Here is a 21,459-nt window from a genome sequence, read left to right as displayed (position 1 = left end):
TAAAAGGAGAACAGAAGTGAGGGGGGCACAGAGGGAGGGGGGGGGGGGGGGGGGGGGGGGGGGGGGGGAGGAATCCCACAGCTTATTAGGTAAAAATACAGTAATTTTCATGTTGTTGTTGCATTTTGCAGACCTGATGATTGAAATGGAAGACCACACGAACGAGTTGAGCGAGGGACGAATCCCCTTCCTGGACTACAAGACCTACACCGACCGGGTCTTCTTCCTGCCGTCTAAAGACGGAGCCAATGACGTGATGATCACAGGGAAGCTGGACATCCCACAGGCCCGCAGGGCGACCGTGTCGCAGGCGCTCAACCAGTTCTCCAACCTTTTGAACTCCAAGACGTTTCTGATTAACGTAATTATACCTAAAAGTTACTTTCCAGCAGACCAGAGTGGTTAGTTTACCACTTTAATCCAGATGCTAGAAGTTAGCCCTACTTTTTATTCCAAGTGGTTTGCTATAAACTTTGAAAAGAGCTGCTAAGCTTTTTGCACAATATTTTTATGCTTCTATAAACTTGGCGAGAAATCAATATGTTAGATGGATCAAGACTAGGAAAATTAGGCTTATCACCTTGGATTATTCCAACATTGTAATCTCAAACTAAGTTCTTACTCCTGGTAATATTCTACTACATTAAATATTAAAGTCTTTTAGCGTTTGCGAAGTTTAGGACTAACTCTTTTTGTTGTTTTTCTGTCGTTTTGTCAACACACTATCTGCACTGTACACTTTATAATACTACTGCACCATTTGACTCGTGTTCATCATCAAAATGGATAAAAACAATCAACAGTCCACATTTAAATCTACATCTCTTGCTCATTTTCATAAATGTCATTTCAAAGGACAGGCAGTGGTTGTGCCACCTCTGTGGCAGAACAAACTTGCAGCAAAGCACAGCTGAAGACGTGCATTTATAATGCAGTTGTTTATGCGCAGACAGCTGCAGAAACACTCACCATTTGTTCCTGTGACAGTTTTCATTTGGAAGATCTCCCACCCGCATTTATCTCCGGTGTTATTTTGCGGGCCCGTCGGATAATATCTGCAACTTTTTTTTCTTTTCAGTTGTGTTCTCGCTTGAAGCGCCTGAACGTTTTCAGTTCCATGTTTGAATTTATGATACGTGGGAAAAAAAAAAATGTGTAAAATGAAAGGAGTGACGTCGCCTACGGAACACTGAACTTTGGGTATCGATGCGTACGACGATGACAAAAATGATTGTTGGCAGTGATCAGAAAGATCAAAGGAAGAAATCAGGATTGTATTTTTGGAGTTTAACTCTGAGTTTCCATGTATTTCATCACAGCTGTGAATGTCCTCTGGGACCAAAAACGAAATTAAAAAGCTTTTCGGTCAAGGATAAATCATTTAAGTATCACTTTTCACTGTATTTTTTGTGCCATGGAGTTAATATTTATATTAAACTGATTCAGTTTGGCACCTTCTATCTACATTGGTTTTGAAAACCCAGCTTAACTCCTGTCACTGTGTTGAGAGTGAAAATAGAGTCTATTTTAAAGTCAGACTGCTGGCCTTTAAATTGAGGGCTGTCATGTTCTAGATGGTGATACGGCATCAGAATAGCAGAAGACTGAGCTGGGAGATACGTGTGAAGCTTCCTATTAATCCAATATTGCTGGCACAGAAACAACCTCTGAGGTGTTAATGGTGTGTGTGTGTGTGTGTACGTGCGCGCGCGCGCGTGTGTGTGTGTGCAGGGGGATTCTTCTCCCGCTAATTGGGATCATTTCTAAGCCACAATGTCTTTACAGGGCAAAACTAAAATTACCTTGATGATTATAATTTTCCCTGGCATTAGTCATTTGATAATTTAAAAGCACATCATGCAGGATTCGCTTGAGCGTGAGTAAGCCTCGTCGCCATCTTTAATTCACTCCATCCTCCGCCTGTGTCTGCATGTTGCAGTTTATCCGCACCTTGGAGCGCAGTCACGACTTCAACGCCAGGGCCAAGGTGTACTTTGCCTCCCTGCTCACCGTGGCCCTGCATGGGAAGCTGGAATACTACACGGACATCATGAGGACGTTGCTGCTGGAGCTGATGGAGGAGTACGTCCACAGCAAGAACCCCAAGCTGATGCTGCGCAGGTGAGTGCGAGCCAGCTGCACGCGCTGCTTTGTGTCAAACTTCCGACTTTTTAACTTGCACTTCCAGCAGCTCAAATTTGACATAAGTAAAGTATCTTTCGTTTGACAAGATTGGTTGCCACCACATTTATTCAAGATTTATTAGTAGTATTCTCCTTTTTTTTTTTTTGCCCCTGCAGGATCAGGAGAACAGCTAATAGGTGGATATGAAATTTTCTGATAAACTTAGTCAAACTTTCTCACGGGTCGTTAAAGGTCTTCGTGCTGAAGCTCTGTGAGGCGTCTCTCCATTTCTAGACTTTCGCACCGATCTCGTCGGCCAGTTGAGGCGGACTGGGAATCGGCTCAAGATGCATCGGACTGTTTTATTCCGGTGCCATATTTTCGGTTGAATTTCGCACTGACTACTGTAGTCCTCTTTGAACGAGCCAGACTGCAGCTCGGTCTATTCCAGTCCTCCTCCTTCTGTTCTTCCTTCTGTTTTTCTTTTCTGTCCTTGGATCCCACCGCAGTCCTCACAGATGACTGTTGTTCATCTTTAGCATCTTTGATAACGTCTAAAATGTTATTTCTGACCAGATTACCACTCGTAAAACTCGTAATAAATCTACAAATAACTTTTTTTTTTTTTACAGAGTTTTGCTTTTAAAATCTTTAATTAGAAAATGAATTATGTATGAAACAGTTTGAAGATAAGAATATCCACAGTGACTTTAGTCGTCATTGATAGAAACATCTGGTGTAGATTCTCACTCGATAAGGACAGGACAATCCTCAGCGTTTAATTAGAAGTCAGTAGAATTGCTTCCATTTTTTAATTTCTTTGAAGATGTTTCAGCTTTCATCCAAAAAGTTTCTTCAGTTCTCCAACGTGGTTTGAAGGAACATGGCTTATGAATTTTATTCGGAACTGAAGTAGCAATTCGAACATGTAAGTCGTTCGCTCAAAGTTTGTTGTTAACGATATGAAAAGATTAAGTCAGATTTCATCTTTCCAACACCTACTCTGCAACTCTGAGTCTTCATCTAAGTGTTTTTTTTTTTTTCTTTAACCAAAACAACTCGCATCGTTCGGGATATGTTTCGATGGTTGAACAACGATGTGAATATTGTGCTGAATAAAAGGTTGGACCAGCAGTAACTTGCATGTTCTAATTGTCCCATTAGTGACTTAAAATGCCCTATTAATGTTATTGTTCAAACTACAATTTATTATCTTGTTGCTTCCAGAATATTCAGAACTGAAGAAGCCTTTTGGATGAGAGGCGAAACATCTTAAAGGATTAAAAGATGTGAAGTTGCTTTGTACTGGAGCACTTAGGAATGTCAGGGATGACTGAGTATCTACACCAGACATTTAACATAAATGTCATGTTAATTGCAATGAACTTTGAAAACAATAATAAGCTTCACAAGAGTGAATTTGTGACTTTCTCCAACCCCGAGTCCGTATATATTGGAGAGGAAATCTACTGTCAATACAAATTGAATTTCACTTAAGTTACAAGTTGTACAATCATCCCACCTTTGCAAAAGGACCATATTAAAATACTCAAATAAAAAGTAATGTGACGCACACACCTGTGATGATTTGACGTAAACCTGGGACCAGAACTATCCGATTTGCATCAAAACATTCCCAAATGCTGTTTTTAATTTAATAATGTTGACTTTAAAATCTGAATTTTTTCCCCTTTTTTTGACTTTGCTAACTAGATTAGTCTTTTAAAATTCTTCTGTTGTTTCAAAAAAAAAAAAAAAAAAAAACTGATTTTTTTGAAATGCATCATCCTCGGCGCAGTCCAGGCTGCTTGTCTGTTTGGTGTAACAATGCCGTCGGTGTCAAATCGTCTCCTGATTACTCAACAGTCGCTCGTCGCCCCTGAGACGGGGTTACGCGATCCGGACTGTCTGCTGTGCCGAGGCAGGCTGCGACTAGCTGCAAGCAGCAAGTGCACATCCTAATTATTCCCCAGCGGAGAAGCTCATTATGTTGATTAGGCCATTGTACAAACACAGGCCCCTCTTATACACAAGACATCTAATTAGGTATGCCACAAGTTAACAATGGGTGTCACCCGCCCGTCAAGTGACCGCTGACACGAGATTTTGATTAAAATATCTTGACGCTGATTAGCTGTTCAGAAAACGCTCGAGTGTTTCGGCATTTTCAGGAGCACAAAATGGAGATGTTTGCTGTTCCGTTTTATTTATCCTTAATGTTGCTTTCAGTGGTGGTGGTTTATTTATTTATTTATTTATCTTTTTTTTTTTTTTTAGAGTTAGCTAATCGATCTGGAACTCGAACAACCCTTATGTAAATAATTGAATCTGTCCATGAAATTTCCACTCTGATCAGCCATCCATCTCATTGCCATGCGCTCAGTTGTCTGCTCATGCATTTCAAATTAAAACTGATATTATTTACAACCTTGATGTTTTCATCTCATCTGTTTTTCAGATCAGAGACGGTGGTGGAAAGGATGCTTTGTAACTGGATGTCCATCTGCCTTTACCAGTTTTTGAAGGTAGCAGGATTTATGTTTGGCACCGTAGAATCCCATTAAATCGGTTTTGATGACTGAGGAGGTGAAGGCATATTAATTGGTCTTCGCATCAAAAGAAAAAAAAAAAAACACAAAAAATACAGTATTAAAAATCAACTTTCAGTAACTCCTCTGCAGCACGACGGGGGCAAAAACAGCAATAAATTAGCATCGGCTGCTGCTGTATGAGCAGGAGCGATGGAGGATGAGTTACAACAATTTTTCATATGTGCGCTTATTAAACGAGGCATAGATCTGAGGTTACATCTTCTTCAAGACATACTGCAGATTTTTGTTATAAATGTTAACCAACATAAGCAACTGTGATTAACATGGGATCGTTCTGGGGATGTAATTAATACCCGAGGAGCAGTAACATAGTGATTTTGGTTCAAAATGAAATATGTTCCTCTTTGATCAACTTACATGGTGTTTTGCACTCTTTTTATATAAATAAAAGCACATGATGGTGATGAACTTTTAGATTCTTGCTAAATATTAGCAACAGAAAAGATATTCCCTTTGACATTTGAAATAAAGCGTTTAGATACTCTTCACAATAAAAGGAAAAATATTGCTTTGATAAGAATACTGCAATCATCAGTGATGTTTGACAAACAAAATTAAACCACTGGCAAAAAACAGGCTTGTTAGCCTTTGAAAATAAAGCGTATAAATACTGTCATATATAGATTTCCATATCTGTCACGTTGTTCTGCAGTTGTAGGTTCTACGTTACTAACGGCATAAAACCAGCAATAAAAACGGGATTACTAATGTTTCAAAAATAAAAGATAAATAACTCAAAAGTTAAACTGTAGAAGTGGATCTATATTAGTAATTGATTGAAAGCAGTGATGAAAAATGAAATGTAGCCATTTTAAAATGGAGCTCATACATACTCAGTTATTCATGTTATTCTTTCAAGATTGTGGGTTTTAAAAGACAAGCCTCGATATTTTATAGATAGTTACTGTACAAGTATATTCTGCACTATTAATTGAACTGAAGCAGTGATGTAAAGCGGGATTCTTTCAAAATAAAACTCATGCTGAAGCTACGAAATGAAATCCTTTTTTTTTTTTTTTTTTTAATTGATTGTAAAGCTCGGCTCCACATTACTAATGGACCCCAAGCCATTCTTGAAAAAGTGATTAACCTTCCAAGTTAAAGTTCCCTGACACTTTTCAAAATAAAAGTCATGCTTTGTCATGTTTGAGTCATTACCAGGGTAATGTTCAGATTAATAATGAGCTTTTTAAAGGAAAACAAGCAGGCGTTCTCTGGTTTGATGTTTGCGTGAATGTTGTGAATTTGTCTTGTGAGTCGTCTGACAACAATTAACTTCCTGATAATATCAGAGAAAACCTCCCCTAAGTGTTTTTATTCGTGTGTGTGTGTGTGTGTGTGTGTGTGTGTGTGTGTACTAGGACACTGCAGGCGAGCCCTTATACAAACTGTTCCGAGCCATCAAGCACCAGATTGAAAAGGGGCCTGTGGACGCCAGAGTTAAGAAAGCCAAGTACACCCTCAACGACACTGGCCTGTTGGGCGACGATGTCGAGTATTCTGTACTGGTGAGATAAACTCACACACACACACACATCCACATACATCTTCGGAAACCCTGTCACAAAGACTGCACACACACCGCTTTCTGATTACACAGTGTTTCATGCGTGATGGGCTACAGAAACATGCTCACACACATGCTCTGTGGTGTTGCCATGGTAGCCATACACAGGAAGAAATGTTAAGGCGACAAGCCTGCTTTTATGTGACATCCATTTCCAGTTGCCAGTGTTCTCATTCTTAAAAGAGAGCGGAAAAAAGAAAAAAAAAAACATCCCTAGCGACTCATTCCAGTATAGCGGTAAAACGTGTGGTTTAGGTGAGCACAGTACAAGTCTGAACAAGAATGGAGTACAAGCCCCCTCGGCGACCTTTCCTCGACCTTGGCACCTGCGCGTGCTCTGCATCCGTTTGGGTAGCTTTCAGGAGTAAGGGGCGGGGGAAGCCTGCACTTTTCATTTTAGTATTGTGTTTCAATAATGGACACTAATCTGAGCACAGCTGTTTTCTGTTAAAGTCAGCACAAACAAAAAGACCCATGGGTAATGGCATCGTCGAGGACAATTATCAAATTAGGCTGAATTACACGTCTCCCGCTGTGATGGATCGCCTTCTGTGATTTAATTTCACGGGGAAGGGAGAGGTGGAGGGGGGAAAAAAACAAAACAAAAAAAACGAAACGAGTATGATTTCGCAGGCAGATGCCCCACTATCTGCCCGCGAAATCTTTACCTCTGCCTTCAGTCCGCAGCGTGTTCACGTCAAATACAGATCAGTTTTATGAGCTTTCAGCTGTGAATTTCTTTGCTCCCTGTCCACTGAGTGGTCAGTTATCTCTAATAGCTGGCAGAGTGTAGTAGGTGACGTGGGTCAGGGTTTTCTCCAGCTGAGTCCTGGTCATTAGCCAGCCAAGGTGACAAAAGTCATGTCAGGTATCAGTGCAGCGTGTGTGTGTGTGTGTGTGTGTGTGTGTGTGGGTGTGTGTGTGCGTTGAAATGCCCGGTTGCCATAACGGTAGCATCCCAATTGGCTGCAGATGTGGACATTTGTCTGCATGCTTTTAATTCTCAGTACTCCATGGTGGTACGCATGTTGTCTCCGGCTCGGTAACGATGTGTATATATATCTGTGTGTTTACCTGTCAGACCCTGCAGGTGCTGGTTCAAGGTGAGGGTCCGGACGTGACACCCGTCAAGGTGCTGAGCTGTGACACCATCTCACAGGTGAAGGAGAAGATCATAGAGCAAGTATACAGGAACCTGCCTTACTCCCAGAGACCCAAGGTGGACAGCGTCACTCTGGGTAAGCATAGAAGAGGCTCTAATGAGTCCTGTGACATGGCGCCCTCTTGAGCTTATGCACATTGGTCATGTCAACACCACAAACCTGGACCAACACACAGTAGCTCATAGCTGTGAAAAAGAAAATGGTTCTTGTTTTTTTTTTTCTTGTAGAAATAAATATCTCAAGTCTTTCTGACATTTGTATTCAGCCCCATAAAGAAAATTACAACTACTGTAATGAGTCATCTACAGAGTCAATAATGTCCACCTGATGTTTATTAGAGAACATTAGTGAACAAACTTTATCATGCAGACCAAGGGACACAGCAGACGGGTCACAAGTGTGGAGAAATTTAAAGCAGGTTTGGTTATAAGGCTTTGAAAAACTCGTTAGCACTATTTGGGTAAATGCAGAATAATACATGAAATATAAAAAAAATAAAAATTAAGATTGAGACAGGGGAGGAGGTTCAACAACCTGAAAGCCAGAGCAACAATTTTTGTCTTTTTAGATCAAATCAAATTTGGTAGAATGGTCCAGTCAAAGCCCGAAGTTTAATTCAATTGAGAATTGTGACAAAATTTCAATGTTGCAGTTCAGTTCTTGTTGGTTAAATTTGGTTAAATGCAGACTAATTCACAATAAATGAGCAAAAACAGCCTCTGGAAGTACAAAGTTTGTGAAGAAAAGAACAAAGTGTTGATTTAGTGAAGCCGCATACAGAGTGCATGCCACATTTTAAAAATAATTTTGTAAAAAGAAATAAAAGAACTAACTTGAAAAGCCATCTATGCTTTTCTATCCACTTCAGTCATGTGCTGTTTGTGTTTCCCGCCAGTAAAATCCCAGTGAAGTGTGATCTACTCTGAAGCTGCGATGTGACAGCCATTGTAAAGGTTTCAAAGTATGAACACTTTCACGAGGCACTTCAGATAAGCAGTTGTAAAATGATAAAAAAATCCCAAATATTTTCATTAAGATTAAACAAAGCCTTATTTTGTTGAACGTTTAACTTCATTTCAGCAACATGAAGAAATCCTTCATCCTTTAACTGAGTTTTTCTCTCCAGTATAGTCAGGAACCGTTGGGACCGGCTTGAAAAGGCTAAAGCTCCACAGACACTCCATAACATCAAAGCCACTCGCATCACGCTCTAGATCTAATTTCTCGAGACGTTTCCGATAGAGAGCCATCTTTGTTCGCGATTAATACAAAGATGGCTCCCGTATATTTGCTGAACTCGCAAGTGAATCATCCAGCACATCACGTGCGTTGTCAAGTCTGCAGCGATGCAGAAAATGTTGGGGTGCAAAACACAGATTTTAATTAAATCTAAATTATTCATAAGACTGATGTCTTTTCTACACTCCCAACTTCCTCGTGTTGTGCTTTTGAAACCCCTGCAGAAAGCTGAGTGCCTGCCTTGAATAACATAATTAGTGTACTTACTTAAAAAAAAAAAAGAAAACATACATTTTTTCCAAAGTTTTTCCATCCTTTTCCCATTGACAGAGTGGCGTCCCGGCTCAACGGGACAGATTTTATCCGATCTGGACCTGACCTCCCAGAAAGAAGGCAGATGGAAACGCATCAACACTCTGGCACACTACAATGTGAGTACCGGCAAAATATTTAATCCTAACTTTAAATGCAGTAGCTTAACAATCACTGTTGCAAACAAACAAAAAAAAAAAAAGGCTTTGGATTTGATAAGAATGTGGGGAGATGAGTAGATAAACGTGGGTGTGTAGAAGCGAATGGAGCCTAATATTTTCACTTCAGTCAGTCTTAGTTGCATATTGGAGCGATTTGCATGAAATCTGTCTGCAGCAGATTTTCTGACCTGAATACATTAGCACATATTGAGTTATTGTTTGTTCTTATCACAAAACTGCCAAAGGTTTGAATTTTACACCATTTCTTGCTGTTGCGTGTACGAGTGGAAATAAAGAACAAAAAAGAAGAAGAAGAAGAATACATCTGTTCTTCAATTCACAATCTGTCATCTCTAATATGAAGTATTTAGGGCAAAATAAGTCTCTCTACCTGTTAGCTAAATAGCTTCAAAATCTACGTGCAAAGTTGACGTATGACACACAACACAGCGGCTGTGACTCTTTGCCATATTTTATGTCTGTCAAGTCACTTATTGGGGGGAAAGAATTACCATAATGAGGGGGAAAGAGGGGATTCATGACAAGGACATTTCTCTTCACTCCTGCTTATGACCCCCACAGAGCACTGTGTTGTAAATTTAATGTAAAAATTCTGCCTCCATAAATATCCTACACATATATTCAGACAAATATTCTGGGACTTTTTATGCCATATATAACAAGATAGCAGTCAGTGGACATAATTGATGGTTGAGAAAATGTGCGCATCATGAAGAAGCTTGGAGTTTTTCTCCATGTTGCTACCTGGCTAAATAACTAACTAACTAGCTAGCTAGGATATTATCAAACTCAACCACTTCTCTTTAGACTTGTGCTTTTTTTTCCCCAGACCCTCCCTGCTTGCCAGTTTTGGTTTCCCATTGAATGTCACTAAATCTTCTCGCCACTGTATCGATCGTGAGACAATAAAGGTCACGGCGGTAATATCCCCTGCTTGCCGTGCTTTTCGGCTACTTAAATCCTGATCTTTCAGAGCGGACTTGGCCTCCTTTGAGCCTACCTGCCTCTCCGTTGTTCTCAGACCTCGGCCTGACTGCCATGGATTCATCGCCCGTGTCAGAGTGCTGCTAATCACACCGTATGTGCGGTCAATAACGGGGTGTGCCGCAGTAACCGGCCTCTAAATATCACGGTTAAGACCCACTGTTCGTGTCTGCTCAGTCACATTGATTGGAAGTAAATTCTGGGCCAAACAAATGGGATGGAGAAACACAGTTGAAATACAGCCAAGGGCCTTGTTCCAGCTACCAAATCCAATGTGTCCTATTGGGATTTTATGTGACAGACCAGCATAAAGTAGTTCATATGTTTTCTAAAAGAAATAAAATTCTAATTATTTTTCAAAAATATGCATAGATATAGCTGTTCACCTAAACTGTAAGTCTTTCTGGAAATGTGTCAAGAAAAGGAAGCTGTGTTCCTGTTGTTGGCATTTCGCAGCAAGCCGTGTAGGGACACGGTGGGGGGCTTTTTTGTTAGCATGGACATGGACTTAATGGGGCTGAACATAAATATGTATCGTACTTCTTACACTTGATGTAAATGTTTTGTCTATGGAACTGAATCACGATAAAGTTCTGCTTTTGACTGCATTTGAGTGTTGTTACAAGCCAATGCGTTTATCAAAATCAAAAGTCATATTTTCTGACATTTGCGCGTTGCAGGTACGAGACAATGCCACGTTGGTTTTATCCAGAGTGCTTCACACACAGCAGAACTACGACCAGAACCAGGAAAACCACGAAGAACGTAAGTATCCGTCAGCACACACAATGAACACGTACGATCCAAAAGATCAAACATATCACGGCATTTGGATTATAATACATTTCTTTGTCTTATTTTCTTTGGGTTCCTCAAAAAATATCCCCACTCTCATTAAACATGCTAATATATGTTTTATGTATTCCAGTCTTTTGTATTATGCTGAAACTGTATGCATTTTTATTCTTTTTTGGGGACACATTTCATGAGAGCTGTTTATCTTGTGTTTGCTTTCTTTCAAATCTGTCTGAAAATTCCCCCCTCATGTTTATTCATCAGAAATGTACTGAGGTAGTGAAACGGATCTGAAGTAAAAGTTTGAACTTTTCGTCTTTCCGCAACAGGAAACGCTCTGTTGGACGACGACAAAGTTTTCCATCTGGTGAGGCCGCAGGACGAGCTGGATGAGATCAAATCCAAACGAGGGAGCATAAAGGACAAGTCGATGACCAAAGCCATTACAGAGATCTACCTGACTCGACTTTTGTCTGTAAAGGTCAGACAAACACAAAACTGTACATACCTCCTGACATTGGAGCATTTTGGGGGTCCAAATGGTATCAGATGATCAGGAAGGAACAGAAATGTTCTAAGCTCAAACCCAGTGTTTTTTTTTTCTCCCAGGTCCGTCTCGGAGCTTTAACGTCGATAACCGTCAGCTAACTCGTTTCGCTTTCTGTCCGTCCGCTTTCAGGGAACGCTGCAGCAGTTTGTGGACGACTTCTTCCGCAGCGTGCTGTGCTCCGGGGCCGTGGTCCCACCTGCTGTCAAATACTTTTTTGACTTCCTGGATGAACAAGCGCTAAAACACAACAATGTTGACGAGGAGACCATCCACATCTGGAAGACCAATAGGTAAGAAGATGGGAAACATATTGTACTTCAACCAGATTCTCTGCTGCTTGTTCTGTTCTGATCAGGTGAAATAACATCAACTAAAAAGAATCGATCATTTTTCTAGTTTTTAATAAAACATTGACATTTTTTGATGCTTCAAATGTAGCAGACACTCCAGGCTTTTAAGTCGTTCTAATGGTTAAGAAAGCATTAACGTTGTCAGATTACATTTGATTGCTAAGAGAAAACATGTCAGTCAGGCTGTTTTTTTCCCCCACAGATATTCTGTATCCAATAAAAGCCTGTGCTTGCTTTATTGCTCTGTACTTACCCGGACTAGAGGCAGACTGACTCGCAATATCAGAAATCATATTTTCCCCGCATTTCCTGCAACCCGAGATTAACACACAAACGAACAGCGAGATCCACCTAATACTTGTTGCCTAGATTTTACTGTTTCATCAAATACTTATTTTTGTAGTTTTCCCACTCAGTCGTACACCAGCAGCATATCCCCAAAACTTGCATCTTCTAGACCAAACGCTCGCTATAATTAGACTCTCTTTCACAGAAAAGAAGCCGGTGTATAAATCACAAGGACCTTTCCAGCTTCTACTCGCCTCATTTATCATCCTTGTCGTTTGCGGAACATTGTCCACTTGACGGTAGAAGAGGGTCCAGCTCCATTCTGCGAGATTGCTTCAGGAATGTGACTTTACCTTGTAAACCGCTGTAGCCACTTTCTCCCACTTATCTCGGATCACTGTCCACTTCTACCTGGACCTGCTTGGTCTCGTTGGTTTATGCTGTGGCTTATTTGGGACTCCTCGCGAAAAGATTTATTGCAAAGGTTTTCCACACATGAAGTTCGGTTTCCCTGGGGTAATGATATGGCGTGACACAAAGGCCTGTTTCATTAAGCCACTGACCCCACGGTGAACCCAGTTTCCATAGCAACCACTAGACAAGGCCTGCATGACGACAAGGTGTTTGGAACTTGCGCCTTTCCTCTCTCACCATCACAAACGTAAACACATGGAGCGGACCTGCTCATGCTTCAAAAAGATGTGCTCGGATTAATACGTATCTTTTAATGTTTCTTTAGATGTGCATGTTGTTTCTCAGCAATAAAATGTGAACTTGCAGCATCACCTTATGAAACACAGTACAGTACAAGCATTTGCCCACATTTCAGACCTTCTTTGACTAACAAAAACACAGCTGGAAGTCTTCCCAGCAGCGATCTGACTTTTTTTATTATTATTTCTTCTTCTCTCTCTCGCGCTCTCTCTCTGATACAATAACTCTCTAAGAAATAAAAACTTACTTGTTCCGGGAAGCGCAGAATGCAAATGCGCGATTTGAGCGTACTTGGTTTTGCATTTGCAATCTCTGCGCTCCCATGTGACATTTAAGTGCATAAATTAGTGTCGCGTCGGCTGAGGCTCAAGCGCACAAGACGACGTGTTGCATGTAGATGGCCGTGATTGACGCGCCGCCGGCTGGAGAGCAGCCGCACAAGGACATGAGATGAGCGATTTAATTACTTACTATACTCTACGCCCAATTCTGCATCCACCCGTTCTGTTTATCAAGTCAACCGAGGGCCGTGTATTTGATATGAATGTGTGTACGAAGCATAGCAAACAAACAAACATGGTAATTATTTCCCAAGCTAAATTAATTCTGTGATTATAGTAACAGCTATTTTTATGCTTCTATTGTATTCTAACCGAAGCCTTCCCAGAAGATATTACCAAATCAGGATGAATTTTACACGCCGCGCGTCTCTCCTCTCCCAGATGTCGGGGATGTTTGCGGTGATCTGGGAGGAGATGGGGAGGAGGAGGAGGAGGAAGGAGCTGAGGAAACTGCTGTATTTTCGGGCGTTTTTCATGAATTCATAAGATGAGAGGGAGAGCGGAAAGAAGAGCACTAAGCGTGTGTTTTTTTTTTGTTTTTTTTTTGTTTTGTTTTGTTTCGTTTTCAGGAGGGAAATTAGCACAAGCGCCGGGGCGTTACATTATGTAGTCTGGTCTTTACGTTAAGCCGCGCAGGAGCTGAAAAGGTCAACGTGCTGCAGCTACTTCGGCTTTCTTAATCTCTGTTTGTTAGCGTGGAGGGAGCGTGGACTTACAGTGAGGTCAGCTCTGAGCAAAACGCTAAAATAAACAGGCAGTAAAAGGCTATTGTTCTGAATAACACTGACGCATACAAAGCAGGCTTTTCTCCACCCCTGTTATTACCTTCTGCTGTAGTCGGTTCAAACCACAGACGAATGCTCTTTCCCGCCGGCACGCCTCCTCGACTTACATCAGTTTAACCATCGAGATTTCCCTCAAGTTTTAAAGTGTTAATGGTGATAATCACAGTGATTTTAGTTTTTTTGTTGTTTCCTCCTTCACTTGTCCAGCCTGCCACTGAGATTCTGGGTGAACATCCTCAAGAATCCCCACTTCACCTTCGACGTCCACGTGTCTGAAGTGGTGGACGCGTCGCTGTCAGTCATAGCCCAGACGTTCATGGATGCTTGCACCAAGAGCGAGCACAAACTCAGCCGGGTGAGTAGGCCCAAATCAGAGGAGTGGGAATGAGGTGCAAGACAAGATGAAAGAATATACAGGAGCATGTCAATGAATTAGAATATCATCGGTCGGTTCAAGTATGTCAGTGGTTGTAAATCAGAATGTGAACGTCTGATATAGACACCAGGAGGGATATTTCAGCTGTTTTGTTTTTGGTTTTGTTTTTCTATCAGCTGGAAGAGTCAAAATTGGGATGTGTGTGTGCTGTAGCTCTTCAAACGTCGATTTCACGCATTTTTCCCAAACTCCCAATTGGGTTTCTATTCACAGTCCTCAGAAGGCTGTGGTTGTCCCTGCTTGTGAGCCCTGTTGCACCACACTTTTTCCTTTCACTGAGCTTTCCATTAATTCACTTTGACTTTCTTTGGGAGTTGTCGTTTGTGACATCCCCGACCTACAGAAAGTGTCAGTGACTCTGCTGGACAACTGTTAAGTCAGCAATCCTCCCTATGATTATTCAGGCCATAATGTTGCACATCTGCACTGAAAACCCTCTAAAATTGGTATTTTGTAATGTTCTCATTTTCTTTCATTGCATGCAATAGTCCTAAAAACTGGTTTATAGTTAAAATTGATGCTTACTGAATTTGACATGTAGATGTATGTACTTTTAGTCATGCTTTCATTTTTTTATTTCATCTACAGGACTCTCCAAGTAACAAACTACTCTATGCAAAGGAGATCTCCACCTATAAGAAGATGGTGGATGAGTAAGTGTGGTGCTCTTTACTCTCCCATCTGTTTTCATGTCGAGTTTAAAATCCTCCAGATTTCCCCGAGACCATTTTTTCTTTCCTTTTTTTTTTTTTTTAATAGCAGTTGCATAACAGAGTGATTACAACCTCTTGTCGGTTCTTTATGTGTGTGCAGCTACTACAAGGGCATCAGGCAGATGGTCCCTGTCAGCGATCAGGACATGAACACTCATTTGGCGGAAGTGTCACGGGTGAGAGACGCATCTGTCATTATCTTTGGCTCGTGGTCGACCTTGCTTTAAATGTTTTAAGCCCAGAACGATGCGGCGAGCCCAACGGGTTTCCACCCTGTTTAAAAGAGAAAATGTTACGCGGTACATACACGTTACGAGGGGAGGCATTACATTTCTCTATCAATTTAATCTTCAGTTTTTTGTTTTTTTTTTGTTTTTTGTTTTTTTCCCAGCAACGGTTGTTGCTTTATTTTAAAGCATGCAATTTTCTTGCAAAATGCACCCTGACAGTTTTGTTTAATCCCGTTGTGATGTGTTCACATCCACATCCCTCAAGTTATTTTCAAAATGACTGGTGCAGACAAATTTCTTGGCGCCCCTTGAAAGAACGTGTAAAAAGACTCACGGCATAGACTCACAGTGATTTATACTGATAAGTTCAACTTTAAATTCGACTGGTTTGGTGCCACCAACAATAACTTTGTAACAAATATTACTGAGGTGTTTATTTTTTTTCTTAAGGTGATCAGTTTCTATGAACTTTTTAATTTAATTTAACTTCCAAAAAGAATTGCAAAACAACCTTATTTTTTTGCTGTTGAGGCCCGAGTTTGTGTTTATGCAGATGTTAAATTTGCTGCAATTGTTGCAAGCAAAGGGTTCAGGGTAGGTTAGACAGACCATCATCAATTTTATGACTGCTTCCAGAGTAAAGTCAGAGTGTAATATAAAAGCATTGTGCCTAATTATTAGTATGGCAGCCTGTGTGTCCCATCCTCTCTTCCAATAAGCACAGAGACTTTGCTTTGCATTGTATTATGATTTCATTTTTTATTTTTATTTTTTTATTTATTTTTAAATTTTTTTTTGAATGTTTAAATCAAAATCTGGTGGCATTTTAAGTGGGGCCCCATTAATGTCTCCAGGACTTGAGCTGGAACACATTTTACCTGAATTGAAATTGTTGGTATTACTTTTTTTTATTATTATTATTTTTTGCAGACAGTTTTGAAGAAAGCAAGAAAAACATATTGGAATCTGAAGACGTTTTTATGTGGCGTTTATTTTAATATTTTGACTGGAACTGTTTGAGTCCTCAACTTCTAAATAAGAAACATTTTTTTAGCAAACATGAGCCAATTTATGTCTGATTGTTAAATAGAATCAATTACTTCAAATTGCAGTGGTTATAGTATCTTGGGTCTTGGGCGATATTTTTATTTTTTTTGCACAAACCACTTTTTAAGTTGCCTATTCAGGTAGAGTCATTATCTACACCAGTAGGGGGGGGAAGGGCAATTTTTGTGCGCAATTTAGTTCTTTCATTTCGTCGAATCTCTTACTTTTAAACTGTCTTTTTATGTTCTGCAGTCTCACACCGACAAACTGAACACCCAAGTGGCTCTCCATCAGCTTTACCAGTACGCCAGCAAATACTACGACGGGGTAAGAACCTCCCAGCTCTCCTATCGCGCCCACGGAGGGCCATTCCACTGCATGCACCGCTGCCCACTGTATTTCTTTTTCCTCCTCCTTCACTCTTGATATGCCAGAAAAGAGATTGTGTGAAATTTTAATTGAAAGCATTTCTGTGGGATGTGAATTGGAAAATTGCTTTGGGAATTGATTTTTTTTTTTTTTTTTTTTTTAAAGTCCACTGTGTGTCGCCACTTGAGGTCACAAAAAGGAGGAGATAAACAAAACCTAATGAACAAATCGGATAAACAAATGGGGCTGTCAGTCTCCCCTAAGAGGGGCTCACAAACAATAACGACTAAAATGACGTGACTGTTGATGGGGAATGACACCCGTCTTCCCTCCACACTCGTCACCTCTTCCCGATTGTTTTTTTTTTTTTTTTTACTATTCCAGCACTACCCTTCTGCTGTCCTTCATCCAAATCCTCCTCCTCCTCCCCTCCCTCATCTCTTGATATTTGCGACTGCTCTGTCGATCATTTCAATGACCGTCCTTCCGTCGTCCCTTTCAGATCATCGCATCCCTGGATGACGACCCGGCTGCTCAGAGTAAACAGCTGACCCTGCGGCTGCAGCAGATTGCGGCCGCCCTGGAAAACAAAATGACTGATCTCTAACCCACCGAGAGGAGGGACAAAAGTCCAAGACATAGAGGGAGATCGCCAGTGACTACAGGGGCTTATTTCTTTTTCTCCTTTTTTTTTTTTTTTTCCAGAGCAGAAAGTATGGAAATGCAAAAATCTGAGAGGGGGGACTCGTTTTGATGTGTGCTTCCCCGGAGCATGTGTGTTTTTTTTTTGTTTTTGTTTTTTTTTTTTCTGGTTCTGTGGAGTAAACCAAGACTAATTAATTGCACACAGACATCAAAAAAAAAAAAAAAGATTGGGGAAAAATGATGGGTTCCGCTGTCATAGGTACGCCTTAAATCTCACTTGCCAAACCTTAAAGGTCTGAGCCCTTACTCATGCTCCACTGAATATTGCTCCCAGGATGCAGTATGAGAAAAGTCTCTGTGAGAATTAAGCCCCACTGTGGAGCACTGGTACCGCAGATAATCAGATGTTTGAATTTCTCTCTCTCTCTGTGTGTGTGTGTGTGTGTGTGTGTGTGTGTGCGCGCGCGTGTGTGTGTGTCTGTGTGTGGAAAAAAGGGTTAAAGAGTTGTATTATATATTTTTTTTATTGTGCAGTCTTTATGCAGAAAGCTTTATAAGAAACAAAAAAAAATCTTTTTAATTGGAATCACTTTGTGGTGCGGACAGTGTTTTTATCAGCCTGTGTGCGTAGATGTGTGAATGGTAGCGTGTGCATTGTGAGCGAGCGTTGGGGGGCGGTGGGGGTTGTGTGGGGAACATGCGTGCGCACACAGGATGCCTGGGCGTGAGGGCGAAGCGACGCCCGCGTTCTCTCGTTCTCTTGTCCCCACCCCGCCGGAGCCTGTGCTTTCGCCGAGCTTTACGACAGAGACCAAAGGGTCCGGACAGGGACGCCGGCTTCGTGTGACTGACGGCTTACCAGAGGTTTCGCAAACATTTCCTTTTGCTTTTTTCATATATGTATATATACACGGAGGTTTTTTTTTTTTTTTTTTCTGCTTTAAGCTTGATTGCCAACTCGTGCTCATGGAAATCGATAACAGCACAGCCTGTCTCCCTTTATTGTACAGTGCCATGAAACATTCCACTTCAACTAAAGCACAGAGGGACATTTCTCAGTTTTTGTTAAGACATTTCAGTTGATTCATTTTTTTTCTTCTTCTTTGTGTATTACTTTTTTTTTTCTCTAGCTGTCAGCAAAATAGAAGCAGTTGTATTCTGCCATGGAGCCATGCCACTCATATTAGCCCTGCAATAACATTGGTATACAGTAGATTCCTGCTTTTTCTTACTTAATGTATTTGCCATATCGTAGCAGTTGAGCAATATGTTAAAAAAAACAATTCAAAATTCATTTATGCATTTTTATTTTGTTCTTAGTTTTTTTTAATTGTTGTGCCATTTCTCTATTACCATAGTAATGTTCCAAATAATCATTAATAACTCTGCCTCTTTTGCTATAAAATAGCCTAATGCTGATGGTAATGATCTGTCAGAGATGCAGTTGGTACTGCATCGGTTTGTTGCGAACAAATTGTTATCCTTTTACATTTTCTTTTTGTTGTTGTTGTGTCTTTAATGATGTCAGGGTGCTTGGGTTCAGTCGTGTATATAATTGCTCATGATAACTGAAATCAATGTCAGAGTACGGCCTGAGTCGCAAAACGAGGGCTTGATATTTCTTTGTCCATTTAAACACCGTCCCCAAAATCGTAGGTCTGGCCGTCAGCAGACCTTTTTAATTGTCCTCCCTTCGTGTCTGACGGGTGGACGGTGCGTTTGGCCGACACGTGGCAACGAGCTCCAGAGACCCCAGAATGTTAACGATTCCTGCCTTGGCTAGAGTGACGTTTGCACAGACCTCGAGCCTGCCCGCCTGCCGTCTCAGCATGGCGCTCCGGCTTCCTGACTAACAGCATTTGGCACTGCCCACTCAGTGCGATGCGGAGTGGCACTCTGTGTAATGAAATCAGCAGGGGAGGCTTTTGATCTTAATTGCATGCCGACTGCAGACTCTCCATCCTCGCGTCTCCGCTGTTGTTTACTGGCGACTCCGTTCTCGCTGACTAGAGTCGATGCAAGAAGCTTCTCCTTTCAGAGCCTTTCTTTAACCAAAAACGTGCCTTATCGGATAGGATGACACATATATATTGTTTCTAAATTATTCTGTTGGTAACATAGGAATATGATGATAGTACTTATAGACACAGCAATGTACTTGGACTTGTGATCTTACGTGTGCTGTCTAAAACCGCTAGATGCGCCGCTGCAGCCATTGACGTGCCGTTAGGCTGAGGACATTTCAGTACGATTTCTTTTTCCCGGCTGCAGCTTCGATGTGTGCATTTCATTTGGATGTCTTTGGTGTGTGCTTACTAGGATTTTGGTGGCAAAAACAGCAAAAAAAAAAAAAATTAAAAAAAAGAAGTCAAAAGACTAAATGTTGAAGAGAATGACCAGTTGCATCTGGGTTTCCCTTGAAAATGTCTCACATTCCAAAATTAGACAAAAAGGGTATCCATGTGTACAATTGAAACATCGCGCAAAAATTGTTCCAATGGTGTTGATTCTTTTGACCTGTGTTTCTAAGCTATCCTACAGTGTGTACGATAAATGACTATCTATACTCGACAAATGACTTTTCTTACTGCTGTGCAGTTATTTTTATTTCTCGTTTCCTATACATATGAATCTTTGTAAAACAAGTTGAAATACCGTATCCTATCTGTATACCCCTATGCATTGGTTCCTATGACGAAAACGACAAAAGAGCGAAAAAAAATTGTTTGTGCTGTTGTCGAGACCTGTTTTTTTTATTTTTTGTTTTGTTTTGCTTATTTTTTTGTCCCTCACCCCCCATTTTGAAACTTGTGAATGTGCTGTATTGACAAAAGAAACTGGGACACTCCACTTTCGGTACAGGACCAGTAATGGAAGCCAATGTTTTTTGTTTTTTTTTTCCTCCCCGTACGAGGCAGCTTCGAATATTCTCGATCTTGTACCTGATCCGGTCGTGCTGGATGAACATAATTTTAAAAAGTCGTATGTGTGGACGGAGCAGTTACCCACAGGTTTCATCATGCACTCCTCCGTGAATAAACTCAGAGACATATATACCCTTCATATTGGCTGTGTTTCTTTCACTTGGACAATATTGATTTGCTTTGACTGAAACCGCTCTCATGCTTTATTCATCAGGAGTAACAATCACCTTGGGTGATAGAGTTGCCACAGGCAGCCGATTTTTCTCATTGGAGTGAATTGTGTGTTCTTCAAAATCTCTGGCACTTACAGCGCCTTGCATAAGTATTCATACACTTTGAACCTTTCCACGTTTTGTCCTGTTACAACCACGGACCTCAGTGCATTTTAATGGGATTTTTTGTGACAAAGTAACACAGTGCTGCAAAAATCATAAAGTGTAAAGATAGCACTACATGAATATGGTTTTCAAGTTGAATACAAACATATTAGCTGTTTTGTGTTAAACAACAGTGAGCTAGGGAGTAAGGGCTAATGGATATTTTTTAAATTACCTTTAACCTCTGACAATAAGTGACATTAAACCCAATATGTTCCAGTTGTGAGCTTTGTGACCAGCTAATATTAATGTATTTCTTTTCATTTTGTAAACTGCAGTGTAAAAGGAGGTTGCATAGTACTGCATGTCACTAATTTAATGAGATATAAATCAGAAGTGGACATGTTTTCTTCCATTTGAAAATCATGAGGTTTTATTTCAAGTCAGCCATATGTAATTTTCAGGTCAGGGTTGTTGAGAAACCAGACGTTCCCACTCATAATTTCCACTTTAAATTTCCTTTAAACGTTAAATATAGAAATTTGGACTTCTGAACTTAATCATGCAGTGCTAATTTATATGAAGGTTTTTGTGAGCAACCTTTAAAGGTTCTAGTCCTTTTTAATGGATGTCTGGAAACTTTTATTTCTCCATTTCTCTCTTGAGTTGGTACTTGAGCTTAGAAGTTTATTTAAGGATTATGAAAAGTAAATCCAGTTACTTCATAAAAAGAAGTGCTCTAAACCAAGTCACATTTTTCCAACACAAATAT

At 40.6% G+C, this 21,459-nt stretch overlaps 1 protein-coding gene across 1 annotated transcript in view; it reads left to right on the top strand.

Annotated features, from left to right (window-relative positions):
* Positions 1 to 17,574, top strand: part of plxnb2b (plexin b2b) — a 157,868-nt gene extending 140,294 nt beyond the window's left edge. Inside the window, exons 24-37 of the mRNA XM_015048210.1 lie at positions 132 to 361; positions 1,940 to 2,121; positions 4,583 to 4,649; positions 6,098 to 6,244; positions 7,385 to 7,541; positions 9,036 to 9,136; positions 10,864 to 10,948; positions 11,308 to 11,459; positions 11,658 to 11,818; positions 14,214 to 14,361; positions 15,031 to 15,095; positions 15,256 to 15,331; positions 16,685 to 16,759; positions 17,304 to 17,574. Coding sequence (XP_014903696.1) covers positions 132 to 361; positions 1,940 to 2,121; positions 4,583 to 4,649; positions 6,098 to 6,244; positions 7,385 to 7,541; positions 9,036 to 9,136; positions 10,864 to 10,948; positions 11,308 to 11,459; positions 11,658 to 11,818; positions 14,214 to 14,361; positions 15,031 to 15,095; positions 15,256 to 15,331; positions 16,685 to 16,759; positions 17,304 to 17,408 — 1,751 coding nt within the window. The 3' untranslated portion in view covers positions 17,409 to 17,574. The remainder of the gene's footprint in view (positions 1 to 131; positions 362 to 1,939; positions 2,122 to 4,582; positions 4,650 to 6,097; positions 6,245 to 7,384; positions 7,542 to 9,035; positions 9,137 to 10,863; positions 10,949 to 11,307; positions 11,460 to 11,657; positions 11,819 to 14,213; positions 14,362 to 15,030; positions 15,096 to 15,255; positions 15,332 to 16,684; positions 16,760 to 17,303) is intronic.
* Positions 17,575 to 21,459: the final 3,885 nt, after the last annotated feature.

This window comes from Poecilia latipinna, unplaced genomic scaffold (assembly GCF_001443285.1).
Source record: "Poecilia latipinna isolate Pla-1442-1.1 unplaced genomic scaffold, P_latipinna-1.0 Scaffold867, whole genome shotgun sequence".
NCBI lineage: Eukaryota > Metazoa > Chordata > Actinopteri > Cyprinodontiformes > Poeciliidae > Poecilia > Poecilia latipinna.
The sequence above is the reverse complement of the archived record's forward strand: the minus strand, read 5'-3'. Positions and strand labels throughout refer to the sequence as shown.